The following is a 12,764-nucleotide window of genomic DNA, read 5'->3' on the forward strand; positions in this document are numbered from 1 at the left end:
TCATGGTATGTATGTGTGAAAGCAGACGGGATTATTCACACTCACTGTTGATCTGATGGTTCCAAATGTATCCCAGCATTCCTTGTGTGTGCACTGGTTTATTCCACAACCTGTAACCAGGCCCAGTAATGACAGGACTGAGATGAAGGATCTTTGTTCTCGTGTGTGTTGAGAGAACCCCATGGTTAGTGTAGATGTCCATCTTTCTCTGACTGACTGACTGACTGTCTCTCTCTCTATAGGATCGCATAACGATTAGCCTACATCTGCATGTTCGGCATATCATTAACCTGATACTTCTCGCTCTGTCTCTGTGCTTTTCTGTCATTCTACATCGATAATGTTATTGGTAATCTTTGAACAGAAGCAGTACTGGTCGAGGGCACACACACACACACACACACACACACACACACACACACACACACAAGGTATAAATCCCAGTGTTTGCCAGGTCCTTATCCAGAGGAAGTCCAGTCCAAGCTGTTAAGGGAAAAAGCGCTGAGTGATGTCATTACACAGAGCCTATATCCTGCCCAAGATAAATAGAGATAAAAGTAGTTCAAGTCCTGTAAAAGTTGTGTTGGGGAAAGCTTTCATGGGTGAACTGAATAATAAACAGAGCCATGGCATGAGATGATAGCCCACTGCTGTATCTGAAACGCAACTGGAATGCTGTAGGTTTTATCATTATGATGTATTTACTATGTATCTGACCAGTATACTGGAGAAGTCTCTGGTGTATGTTTCAGCTCCTAGCTTTGACTTGATTCTTCACAAAACCACGACCAGGACAAAAAAAAGACAATGATTTTGGGGGTATTTCACAAGATTTAATCTCTAAAATGGTCCTTAGTAGGAAAGATTGTTGACGTCTTGGTGAAATTTCTATCTAAAAGCATAGTTGAGAAATAATTAATCAGATTCCGGACATTGTTGCCTTACCCAGGCCTCCTTTTAAGACTCCTTATTGTTTCATCTGTAGGTGCTACAAAGCAAACATTGGTCTCATATGAAGCTTTGCCACTTTCTCTGTGATACGAGTCGTATTTTGATTTCTAACAGTTTTCTTACATTCATTTATTTATAGAAAAATATAAACATGATTAAAAAATAGGAAATGTTTTGATTTGGATATTTGTAAATTTTTTGTTGAACATAATATTCTTTACGGGCGTATCCAAGTCCCAGAGTGGGATCTCTGCTACTTGTATAGTTATGATCCAATTTGTAAGCATTACCAACAGAGTGAATGTGAAAATGGATTCAAAATGGTCGTCCTCTGCTGGAAATTTGCAAGACATTCAATGATACAAGTAAAAGGAGGGCTGTGATTGGTTAGATTGCCTACTATGCCAATAGGGCTCCAAGGAGCGGTTCTGTAACTGTATTCTCAATCTTCATCAACCGTGGTGATATTAAATATTAGTAATATTACTGTGCAACGTAGACAATTTATTTTCTCCTAATATTGCAACACAATTCGTATGTTCATGTAGTGCCCATCGGTTATGATTGTTTCAACTTCTGTGTTGAAGTCGTGATTTTACTGTCAATTTCAGGTTTCAAATTAGCACCAAAAACTACACTAACCATGAGCCTCAGTGTTTCTGCCGCCACAGAAACAGATCCTGGATCTGTCCTAACGCACACGACAAGTCCAGTTTGGGCCTATGACGGTGCCGTCATATGTTCGTTAACAGATGTCATGGTTTATTTTTGGGACGAAGAGAAGTGTCAAATGTATTCTTTATAAAAGGGGCAGTCAGCAGCACAGCAGTATCGTGTGTGTGTGTGTGTGTGCGTGTGTGTGCGTGTGTGTGTGTGCGCGTGTGTGTGTGTGTGTTCGAATTCATAGAAAATAAAAGTATCCTTATCATTTTTAAACATCAAACTTTCTAGTGGTTGTTTTCCGCCGAGTAGAGAAGACTACTGGCCTTAGGCTCCCCCAAAGCTACTGTGTATGGTTACTTAGCAAGCTAATTAGACATCTGAAACAACCGCCATGTTTCAAAAAATGTCCAATGGTCACGTGACTTGTATCTGTTCTGGGATTGGACAATACAAACCGCAGTGCTGTGTGGGATGAGTAGTTTGTTTGCCCCCTAATTCTGGCATGTACACGGTCTTGTACCCTTGACTTTTTCTTTCTTCATATAGCAGAGTGCTTTTTAATTAAAGCGATTTTTATCTTTTGAATGAATGATTCACCCCGTAGATTTTTCTTTTTTAAACCTATTCAACCTTTTAGAACCGCAGTAACGAGCATGTTGAAATTTGTATGCAAAAACATTGTGGCGTGTCAGTTTTGGAAATACGGTATAACCACAGGAGTCCTGTTTCTCGGTTTAAACTTTAAAACTGGCAGAGATCCCACTCTGGAACTTTGATATTCCCCTAGAGTATATTATTTTCAACAATATATACACACATTTGCCAAATCTAAGTTGTTATATTTTCAATATTCATGTGTATCTTTTTTTTATATGCACAAATAAATGTAAGAACATTGTTATTGAAGTCAAAATACGACTCATATTACAGAGAAAGTGGTAAAGCTTCATATGACACCAATGTTTGCTTTGTAGCACCTACAGATGAAACATTATGGAGTTTTAAAGGTGGCCTGGGTAAGGCCACAATGTCATAAATATGCCATGTCTTTTTGTTCTTGGTTTCATAAAGAATCACTCTTACAGACTTCATAATTCAGCCTTCACAGACCATTTGAATGGTTTTTTTCCAGTCAAGTCTGTAGTTTTTCATCATTCTCTCCTCTGACTTCCCTTATCTCTCTGCCTGTTATAGAAACAGACCCAGGAAATGCCTGTTGGAAGATTTTAAGTGGTTCTGACCCCCATATATAGCGGTGTGTGTGTGTGTGTGTGTGTGCGTGTTAGGAGGTTATTAGGAAATAGGGAGGGTAAGTGTGTGTTAGCTACGTCTCAGAGAGCCAAAAACAACTGCAAAGTATTTTAACCACTCTGACAAATGAGTGGATAGGAAACACTCAATGTATTTCATGCTGAGAGGAAGCAGGCCGCTGCCAGCAGTGTGTGCGCAGCCTAGTAATGTGAGCTAAGATTACATCATTAATGTCACATTCTCATGTGTCAGTGACAATCATAAGGACCACTCATAATACTTCATGATTAGATTACATATGTTTGGATTGTAGGACCTGCAGCTTTCTGTTGGAATTACTTTACAAAGGGAGGAAATAAAACAACGTGTGTACACACACACACACACACACACACACACACACACACACACACACACACAATCCTCAGTCACAGACCGACGTAGAAATGCTGAACACAGAACAGTGAGCGAGTCATGTTGATTTGACTGGAGCAAGCTATTAACCAGATATACCCAGGGGTCGTGTCTACTCGTTGTCAGACATTGTGCACACGCAGTTCAGGAGACTGAGCGATTTGAAGAAATCTGGTAATTACACACAAACACATACTGGTTGATACATACTGCTGATGAAAGTGTGGTTAGTCATGCCATTCAAATGATATCTTGGGGGCATACTGTACACCAGTGACTGGTTTCAGTGGATCCTCTTCAGGTTCAGAAACAAAATCTGCGTCTCAAATGCTACCCTATTCCCTTTGGTGCACTACTGTGGCCACTTGCCACCCCTAACCCTACAGTATGTGTCCCAGGTCAAAAGTAGTGTATTATCTAGGACTAGGTTATGGGGTGTCATTTAGGGCAGTGTTTCCCAACTCCGGTTCTCGAGTTCCCCCCCCCAACGGCACAGATTTTTCATTTGAAGACGCCATATTTCATGATCTGGGTATCTGAGATACAGTGCCTTCAGAAAGTATTCACACCCCTTGACTTTTTCCACATTTTGTTGTTTTACAAATTGGAATTAAAATTGTTGACAAAAAAATACGACAATTAAATCAATCTAAAGAAAATACTCATGTCAAAGTGGAAGAAAAATTCTAACATTTGTATTTTTCATACATTTTTTTACAACACTAATATTTCTTCATTCCACACCTGGATTTGCCTATTATTATTATTATTATTTTCAAAATTCTTCAAGCTCTGTCAAATTGGTTGTTGATCATTGCCAGACAACCACTTTCAGATATTGCCATAGATTTTCAAACAGATTTAATTGAAAACTGTAACTCGGCCACTCCGGAACATTCACCCTCTTCTTGGTAAGCAACTCCAGTGTTGATTTGGCTTTATGTTTTAGGTTATTGTCCAGCTGAAGGGTGAATTCATCTCCCAGTGTCTGGTGGAAAGCAGACTGAACCAGGTTATTCTCTAGGATTTTTCCTGTGCTTAGCTCCATTCCGTGTCTTTTTTTGTTTGTTTTTATCCTGAAAAACTCCCCAACGATTACAAGCATACACATAACATGCTGCAGCCACCACTATGCTTGAAAATATGGAGGTACTCAGTAAATATGGTGGTACTCAGTAATGTGTTGTATTGGATTTGCCCCAAACATAACACTTTGTATTCAGAACAAAAAGTTAATTGCTTTGCCACATGTTTTGCAGTATTACTTTTGTGCCTTGTTGTAAACAGGATGCATGTTTTGGAATATTTTTTTTATTCTGTACAGGATTTCTTCTTTTCACTCTGTCATTTGGGTTAATATTGTGGAGTATCTGCAAATGTTGTTGATCCATCCTCAGTTATCTCTTATCACAGCCATTAAATGCAAACTGTTTTAAAATCACCATTGACCTTGTAGTGGTTTCCTTCCTCTCTGGCAACTGAGTTAGGAAGGATGCCTTTATCTTTGTAGTGACTGGGTGTATAGATATTCAATAGGTCGCCTTTGCATGGCATTATTTAGGCTTGCCATAACAAAGGGGTTTAGTACTATTGATGTCTTGAGTCAATAGTATTCCACCAATTTGTTATGGAAAGCTTCAATAAGTTCATGAGTAAACATTTGCAGTTACTTAATCTTTTAATTTTTGATGAATTTGTAAAAATGTCAAACAATTCCACTTTGACATTATGGTGTATGCCAGTGATGGCAAATCTCAATTTAAAATTCAGGCTGTACCCCAACAAAATGTGGAAAAAGTCAAGGGGTGTGACGAATACTTTCTGAAGGCACTGTATGTGGGGCACTGCCTCAGAGGAAAAACTCCCCAAATCAACTGAGTTAATGTTGTTTCTCTCTCTCACGGTCTCCCTCTCTCCCCTTCCCTGTATCTCTCTCTCTCTCTCTCTCTCCCACGCTCTCTCTCTCTCTCTTTAGGCGTAAAACCCTCCTGAGATGTTCTCAGTGTAAGGTAGCGCGGTATTGTGACGTCACCTGCCAGGTAAGCAGCCCAACCAGAAGTTGTCTCTCATTTTGTCCATTGCTGTTTCCACTCATTCAAGTACCTAAAGAAAGGGAAGATGGATGTGAAAGAAATAACCCTATTGTAGAGGAACAATAGATCTAGGGATGTGTGTGTGTGTGTGTGTGTGTGTGTGGTGTAACATCTGAGACTGACCCAATTCCTACATCAACACATGTCACCTAATGAAATGAATGACACAATGCTGCCCACTGCTGCTCCCCATATAAACTGGTTTCTATTACACAACAGGTGTGTGTCTGTGACAAGTGGGTGCTCCTCTACCTCGTCCTTCTGTGTAGTGTTTCCCCTAGATTATTTCCAGGCGTGGTGCAAAGCAACATCCAGCCCCTGTTGCACCAAAATTGAAATCAACACAAGTCTTGTATAGTGCAAACACTGCCTCTGTGTAAATTAGAATTTGACATGCACAGATCTCAAGCCAACACTGTATATTCACCTTTTAGCCATCTTTCTTTCACATCGACGCTAACATTTACATTTACATTTAAGTCATTTAGCAGATGCTCTTATCCAGAGCAACTTACAAATTGGTGCATTCACCTTATGATATCCAGTGGAACAACCACTTTACAATAGTGCATCTAAATCTTTTTTGGGGGGGGTTAGATTACTTTATCCTATCCCAGGTATTCCTTAAAGAGGTGTGGTTTCAGGTGTCTCCGGAAGGTGGTGATTGAACCTTTACATTTAAGGTCACTTTATTGGTCAATTGCACACGAGGTCCTACCAAAATTTGACTTCTGCTTTTTATCCCCCCCCAACTGTAACCTTATACTGATAGTGTAACCCTTAACCCTAGTGTAGCCTCCTCCTCTCTGATATGAAATGTCACCGTTCACCTCTGATTTCCCGCTAACAAACGCACCCTGACTTCCCATCCCACTCACTCGCACACGCATGCACGCACACGGCCACACACGCACACTGATGCACATCTGCCTGTGTGTGTTTTGTAAAGTACATACATTTTTTCCCCCCCTCTCTTCCGCTTCACGTTGCCTTAACTTCTATTTTCAAGAGTTCATTCCCTTCAGTTCTTTCCAAATCTCTCGACGCCTTTTCAGTTTGTACTGGTCCTATTCCTATATCTTTTCTATCCATATGAAAACGAATAAAATATATTTTTTTAAAAGATGTGTTTTCTCTCCAGAAACAGGCATGGTCGGACCATAAGAGGGAGTGTAAATGTCTCCGCAGCCTCCATCCCAGAATCCCCACTGACTCTGTCCGTCTGGCAGCCAGAATCATCTTTAGATTGGTACGCCTCCCCTGACTCGCTCAATGATTGGTTCAATGTCCCTAATTGACTGGTCAATCTGTTTTTCAATCCAGTCAATTCAGGAAGTGATTTGAAACTCATTTCAGAAGTTGAAAAATACTCACAGAAAATGAAGATAGAATTGAGCCCAACCCTTTACTAGGGTTAATAGACCTGGATGAGAAAGGTTGTTTCATTTTTAGACGGTTCTCATGATAAGTTATCTCATTTAGTTTTACACTTCTTCCTCTTTTACCATTTTCCTCTTCTGTTTTTCCGCCATTTCTACCTCCTACCTCTCTCTCTGTCTCTCTCTGTCTCTGTCTCTGTCCCTGTCCCTTCCTTTAGTTGAGTCCATCGCAGACTTCTCCGGGGCTGTGTTCTTTAGAGGAGCATGAGTCACGTAAGTCTCTCACCTCCCCTACAAAAGTGACATTCAATACTTTGTTTTGCCTTTCTCTTCTAACAAAACTATATATATATATATATATATATATATATATATATATATATATATATATATATATATATATATATATATATATTACTGCTCAAAAAATAAAGGGAACACTTAAACAACACAATGTAACTCCAAGTCAATCACACTTCTGTGAAATCAAACTGTCCACTTAGGAAGCAACACTGATTGACAATACATTTCACATGCTGTTGTGCAAATGGAATAGACAACAGGTGGAAATTGTAGGCAATTAGCAAGACACCCCCAATAAAGGAGTGGTTCTGCAGGTGGGGACCACAGACCACTTCTCAGTTCCTATGCTTCCTGGCTGATGTTTTGGTCACTTTTGAATGCTGGCGGTGCTTTCACTCTAGTGGTAGCATGAGACGGGGTCTACAACCCACACACCCAAGTAGTGCAGCTCATCCAGGATGGCACATCAATGCGAGCTGTGGCAAGAAGGTTTGCTGTGTCTGTCAGCGTAGTGTCCAGAGCATGGAGGCGCTACCAGGAGACAGGCCAGTACATCAGGAGACGTGGAGGAGGCCGTAGGATGGCAACAACCCAGCAGCAGGACTGCTACCTCCGCCTTTGTGCAAGGAGGAGCAGGAGGAGCACTGCCAGAGCCCTGCAAAATGACCTCCAGCAGGCCACAAATGTGCATGTGTCTGGCCAAACGGTCAGAAACAGACTCCATGAGGGTGGTATGAGGGCCCGACGTCCACAGGTGGGGGTTGTGCTTACAGCCCAACACCGTGCAGGACGTTTGGCATTTGCCAGAGAACACCAAGATTGGCAAATTCGCCACTGGCGCCCTGTGCTCTTCACAGATGAAAGCAGGTTCACACTGAGCACATGTGACAGACGTGACAGAGTCTGGAGATGCCGTGGAGAATGTTCTGCTGCCTGCAACATCCTCCAGGATGACCGGTTTGGCGGTGGGTCAGTCATGGTGTGGGGTGGCATTTCTTTGGGGGGCCACACAGCCCTCCATGTGCTCGCCAGAGGTAGCCTGACTGCCATTAGGTACCGAGATGAGATCCTCAGACCCCTTGTGAGACCATATGCTGGTGCGGTTGGCCCTGGGTTCCTCCTAATGCAAGACAATGCTAGACCTCATGTGGCTGGAGTGTGTCAGCAGTTCTTGCTAGAGGAAGGCATTGATGCTATGGACTGGCCCGCCCGTTCCCCAGACCTGAATCCAATTGAGCACATCTGGGACATCATATCTCGCTCCATCCACCAACGCCACGTTGCACCACAGACTGTCCAGGAGTTGGTGGATGCTTTAGTCCAGGTCTGGGAGGAGATCCCTCAGGAGACCATCCGCCACCTCATCAGGAGCATTCCCAGGCGTTGTAGGGAGGTCATACAGGCACGTGGAGGCCACACACACTACTGAGCCTCATTTTGACTTGTTTTAAGGACATTACATCAAAGTTGGATCAGCCTGTAGTGTGGTTTTCCACTTTAATTTTGAGTGTGACTCCAAATCCAGACCTCCATGGGTTGATAAATTGGATTTCCATTGATTATTTTTGTGATTTTGTTGTCAGCACATTCAACTATGTAAAGAAAAAAGTATTTAATAGCATTATATCATTCATTCAGATCTACGATGTGTTATTTTAGTGTTCCCTTGAATTTTTTGAGCAGTGTGTGTATATATATATTTTTTTATATAATATATATTTTTTTTACATTTAAGTCATTTAGCAGACGCTCTTATCCAGAGCGACTTACAAATACACACATACACACACACACACACACACACACACACACACATATGGAAATATACAGAGTCAATCACATCTCCTCCACAGTTGTTTACATCTATAATTTTCAAACACAAACATCAACTCAGACAGCAGGAGAAGTCCTTTCTAGCCTGGCCAGGGTGGGACATAGCCTGGCCAGGGTGGGACATCTACAGGGGGTGTTTACATGTTGTCCCCAGGTCTCAGATTAAGTACACAACGTCAGCTACAGGACTAGGTGTTGGTTAGACGCCACCGACAAAGTGGGGACATAATCAAACACTGTATCAGACATAATGGGGACATTAGACATGATGAGGACAGTGTCAGACATAATGGGGACATTAGACATGATGAGGACAGTGTCAGACATAATGGGGACATTAGACATGATGAGGACAGTGTCAGACATAATGGGGACATTAGACATGATGAGGACAGTGTCAGACATAATGGGGACATTAGACATGATGAGGACAGTGTCAGACATAATGGGGACATTAGATATGATGAGGACAGTGTCAGACATAATGGGGACATTAGACATGATGAGGACAGTGTCAGACACAGTGGGGACATTAGACATGATGAGGACAGTGTCAGACATAATGGGGACATGAGGACAGTGTCAGACACAGTGTGGACAGTAGTAGGGGCGAAAGGAGAAGTTGTCTGTCTGGCTCAAACCTGTGGCTCTCTTCCAGTCTCTTAGTCCAGCTAGCAGCTTCCCACAACATGGGAATATAACCAGAGCATCACTCCTCATGAAATATACAGGAAGTGGTCAACAAGGCAGCTCAGATGTGACCAAAGCATTCTTCTCATTATAATAGTGATCATGAAGTCTCTGTTTTGACTGTGTTGGTCGACTAACATGCAGATACTGTATATGGTAGAAGCAGTGTGGTGTAGGTGACCATAACTAGTGTTAATGGACCCAGGTTATTTCACATGTCATTATCAGAAACCAAGATGGCGGCAGAGAGACCCCTCCAAGTTCCTACCGTGGAAAACACTAGGAAGGGAAAGGGAAGGAGAATAATAGTCACCACCACTAGATTATGGTTTCTGAAGATTTTTTATTTTAATTGTCTTTTTTTATTTAACCCGGGGAAACCCATTGAGATCAGGTTCTCATTTACAAGGGTGCCCTAGAAACAATAAATCAACATGGTCAGTCTCAATACAACACTATACATTTACAATTACACATTAGAACAAATGCAATTCAAAAGCAACAGATACAATTACACATTAGAACAAATGCAATTCAAAAGCAACAGATACAATTACACATCCATCAACGCATCAGTCAACACAAGTGCAGTTACAGTGCATTCGGAAAGTATTCAGACCCCTTCCCTTTTTCCACATTTTGTTTCGTTACAGCCTTATTCTAAAATGTATTAAATACATGTTTTTCCTCATCAATCTACACACAACACCCCATAATGACAAAGCAAAAACAGGTTTTTAGAAATGTTTGCAAATGTATTACAAATAAAAACAGAAATACCTTATTTACGTAAGTATTCAGACCCTTTGCTATGAGACTCGAAAATGAGCTCAAGTGCATCCTGTTTCTATTGATCATCCTTGAGATGTTTCTACAACTTGATTGGAGGCCACCTGTGGTAAATTCAATTAATTGGACACTATTTGAAGGCGTATACCTGTCTATATAAGGTCCCACAGTTGACAGTGCATGTCAGAGCAAAAACCAAGCCATGAGGTCAACGGAATTGTCTGTAGAGCTCTGAGACAGGATTATGTCGAGGCACAGATCTGGGGAAGGGTACAAAACATTTCTGCAGCATTGAAGGTCCCCAAGAACACAGTGGCCTCCTCCATCATTCTTAAATGGAAGAAGTTTGGAACCACCAAGACTCTTCCTGAGCTGGCTGCCCGGCCAAACTACCAATCGGGGGACCAATCGGGGGAGAAGGGCCTTGGTCAGGGAGGTGACAACCATCTCTGCAGCACTCCACCAATCAGGCCTTTATGGTAGAGTGGACAGGCGGGAGCCACTCCTCAGTAAAAGGCACATGACAGCCCAGTTGGAGTTTGCCAAAAGGCACCTAAAGGAATCGGTACATGAGAAACGATATTGTCTGGTCTGATGAAACCAAGATTGAACTCTTTGGCCTGAATGCCAAGCATCATGTCTGGAGGAAACCTGGCACCATCCCTACGGTGAAGCATGGTGGTGGCAGCATCATGCTTTGGGGATGTTTTTCAGCGGCAGGGACTGGGAGACTAGTCAGGATCAAGGGAAAGATGAATGGTGCAAAGTACAGAGATCCTTGATGAAAACCTGCTGCAGAGCGCTCAGGACCTCAGACTGAGGCGAAGGTTCACCTTCCAACAGGACAACAACCCTAAGCACACAGCTGGACTTGAACTCGATCGAACATCTCTGGAGAGACCTGAAAATAGCTGTGCAGCAATGCTCCCCATCCAACCTGACAGAGCTTGAGAGGAACTGCAGAGAAGAATGGGAGAAACACCCACCAAATACAGGTGTGTGCCAAGCTTGTCGCGTCACACCCAAGAAGACTCGGGGCCGTAATCGCTGCCAAAGGTGCTTCAACAAAGTACAGAGTAAATGGTCTGAAGACTTATGGAAATTTGATATTTCAGTTTTGTATTTGTAATAAATTTGCCAAAAATTTCTACAAACCTGTTTTTGCTTTGACGGTATGGTGTGTTGTGTGTAGATTGATGAGTGAAAAAAAAACTATTTAATCAGTTGTAGAATAAGGCTGTAACGTAACTAAATACGGAAAAAGTGAAAGGGTCTGAATACTTTCCCGAAAGCACTTTAAGCATTTTCAGTAATGTCACTATGGTGGAGAGCACCCACGCAGAAATGGAGACTAAGTTGGATTTCCTAATGGAGCGATTACTCTGGTACCACAGAAGTTGTGCTGTCATCACATATCTCTCCAGGGGGATGCACATCATCCAGAAAATGTTGACAAAGAATAAGAGAAAGGCATGTTACGTAGAATGTTTGAGTAAATCCTAACGGTTGTCCCCTGGTTATGAAATGCACAGCCCTGATATTTAAGACCTAGATGAGATCTGAGATGAGAAGATGGATGACAAATATAACGGGAGCCACGTTAGTAGCTCCTGACGTTAACAGAGTATAGCTAGCCACATAGATAGCAGGCAGAGCGACACAGTACAATATGAAATCAATGGTCGCTTCGAACACTCATTGAGACTGACTATTCATGTTCAGGAGATCTTAAGATCTTTTTTTTCAGAACAGAATACCATATCTAAGGAGTAATGGAACATATCGTTTGACGTATGCTCCGTTTAAATTTTAGAGTTCAAGTTTATGTGAGAAGTTCCTAGTGTCGTTTGTGTCGTGCATCTCGTCTTCTATGTAGAATCTCATGTGATATCCATAGCTGAAGTACCTGTCATGTAGGCTTGACTTATTTGTGTTCTGTGTATTAAACTGTGATTAACAAACTGCAGCTCGTCAGTTTGGGTTGTTGATCGTCTCATGTGTATATCATATTATTTGTGTATTTTATGTTTTCAAGTGTTCCAAAATATATGAGCGTTTAACCTCTGCATATTTGTGGTACTTGTACAGTGCCTTCAATAAGTATTCTCTAGACTTATTCCACATTTTGTGTTACAGCCTTAATTCAAAATGTATTAAATATATTTTTTTCTGATCCATCTTCACAAAATACCTCATAATGATAAAGTGATTTAAAAATAAATAAATGATTAAATACAGAAATATCAATTTTATATACGTATTCACACCTCTGTACCCCACAGTTGACAGTGCACATCAAAGCAGAAACTACACTATGAAGTCCAAGGAACTGTCCATAGATCTCTGAAAGAGAATTGTGATGAGGCATATATCCGGGGAAGGATATTAAACAATTTCT

The 12,764-nt window shown here is 41.5% G+C and overlaps 1 protein-coding gene across 2 annotated transcripts in view; it reads left to right on the forward strand.

The window, feature by feature from the left end:
• smyd3 (SET and MYND domain containing 3) overlaps positions 1-12,764 on the forward strand; it is a 206,243-nt gene that overhangs the window by 14,643 nt on the left and 178,836 nt on the right. Inside the window, exons 2-4 of one of the 2 annotated variants that reach the window (XM_029713882.1) lie at positions 5,255-5,318; positions 6,520-6,621; positions 6,970-7,024. In XM_029713882.1, the coding sequence (XP_029569742.1) occupies positions 5,255-5,318; positions 6,520-6,621; positions 6,970-7,024 (221 nt within the window). Of the gene's footprint in view, positions 1-5,254; positions 5,319-6,513; positions 6,622-6,969; positions 7,025-12,764 lie in introns of both variants that reach the window. The other variant, XM_029713881.1, reaches the window with a different exon arrangement.

This window comes from Salmo trutta, chromosome 25, assembly GCF_901001165.1.
Source record: "Salmo trutta chromosome 25, fSalTru1.1, whole genome shotgun sequence".
In the NCBI taxonomy this organism is placed as follows: Eukaryota; Metazoa; Chordata; class Actinopteri; order Salmoniformes; family Salmonidae; genus Salmo; species Salmo trutta.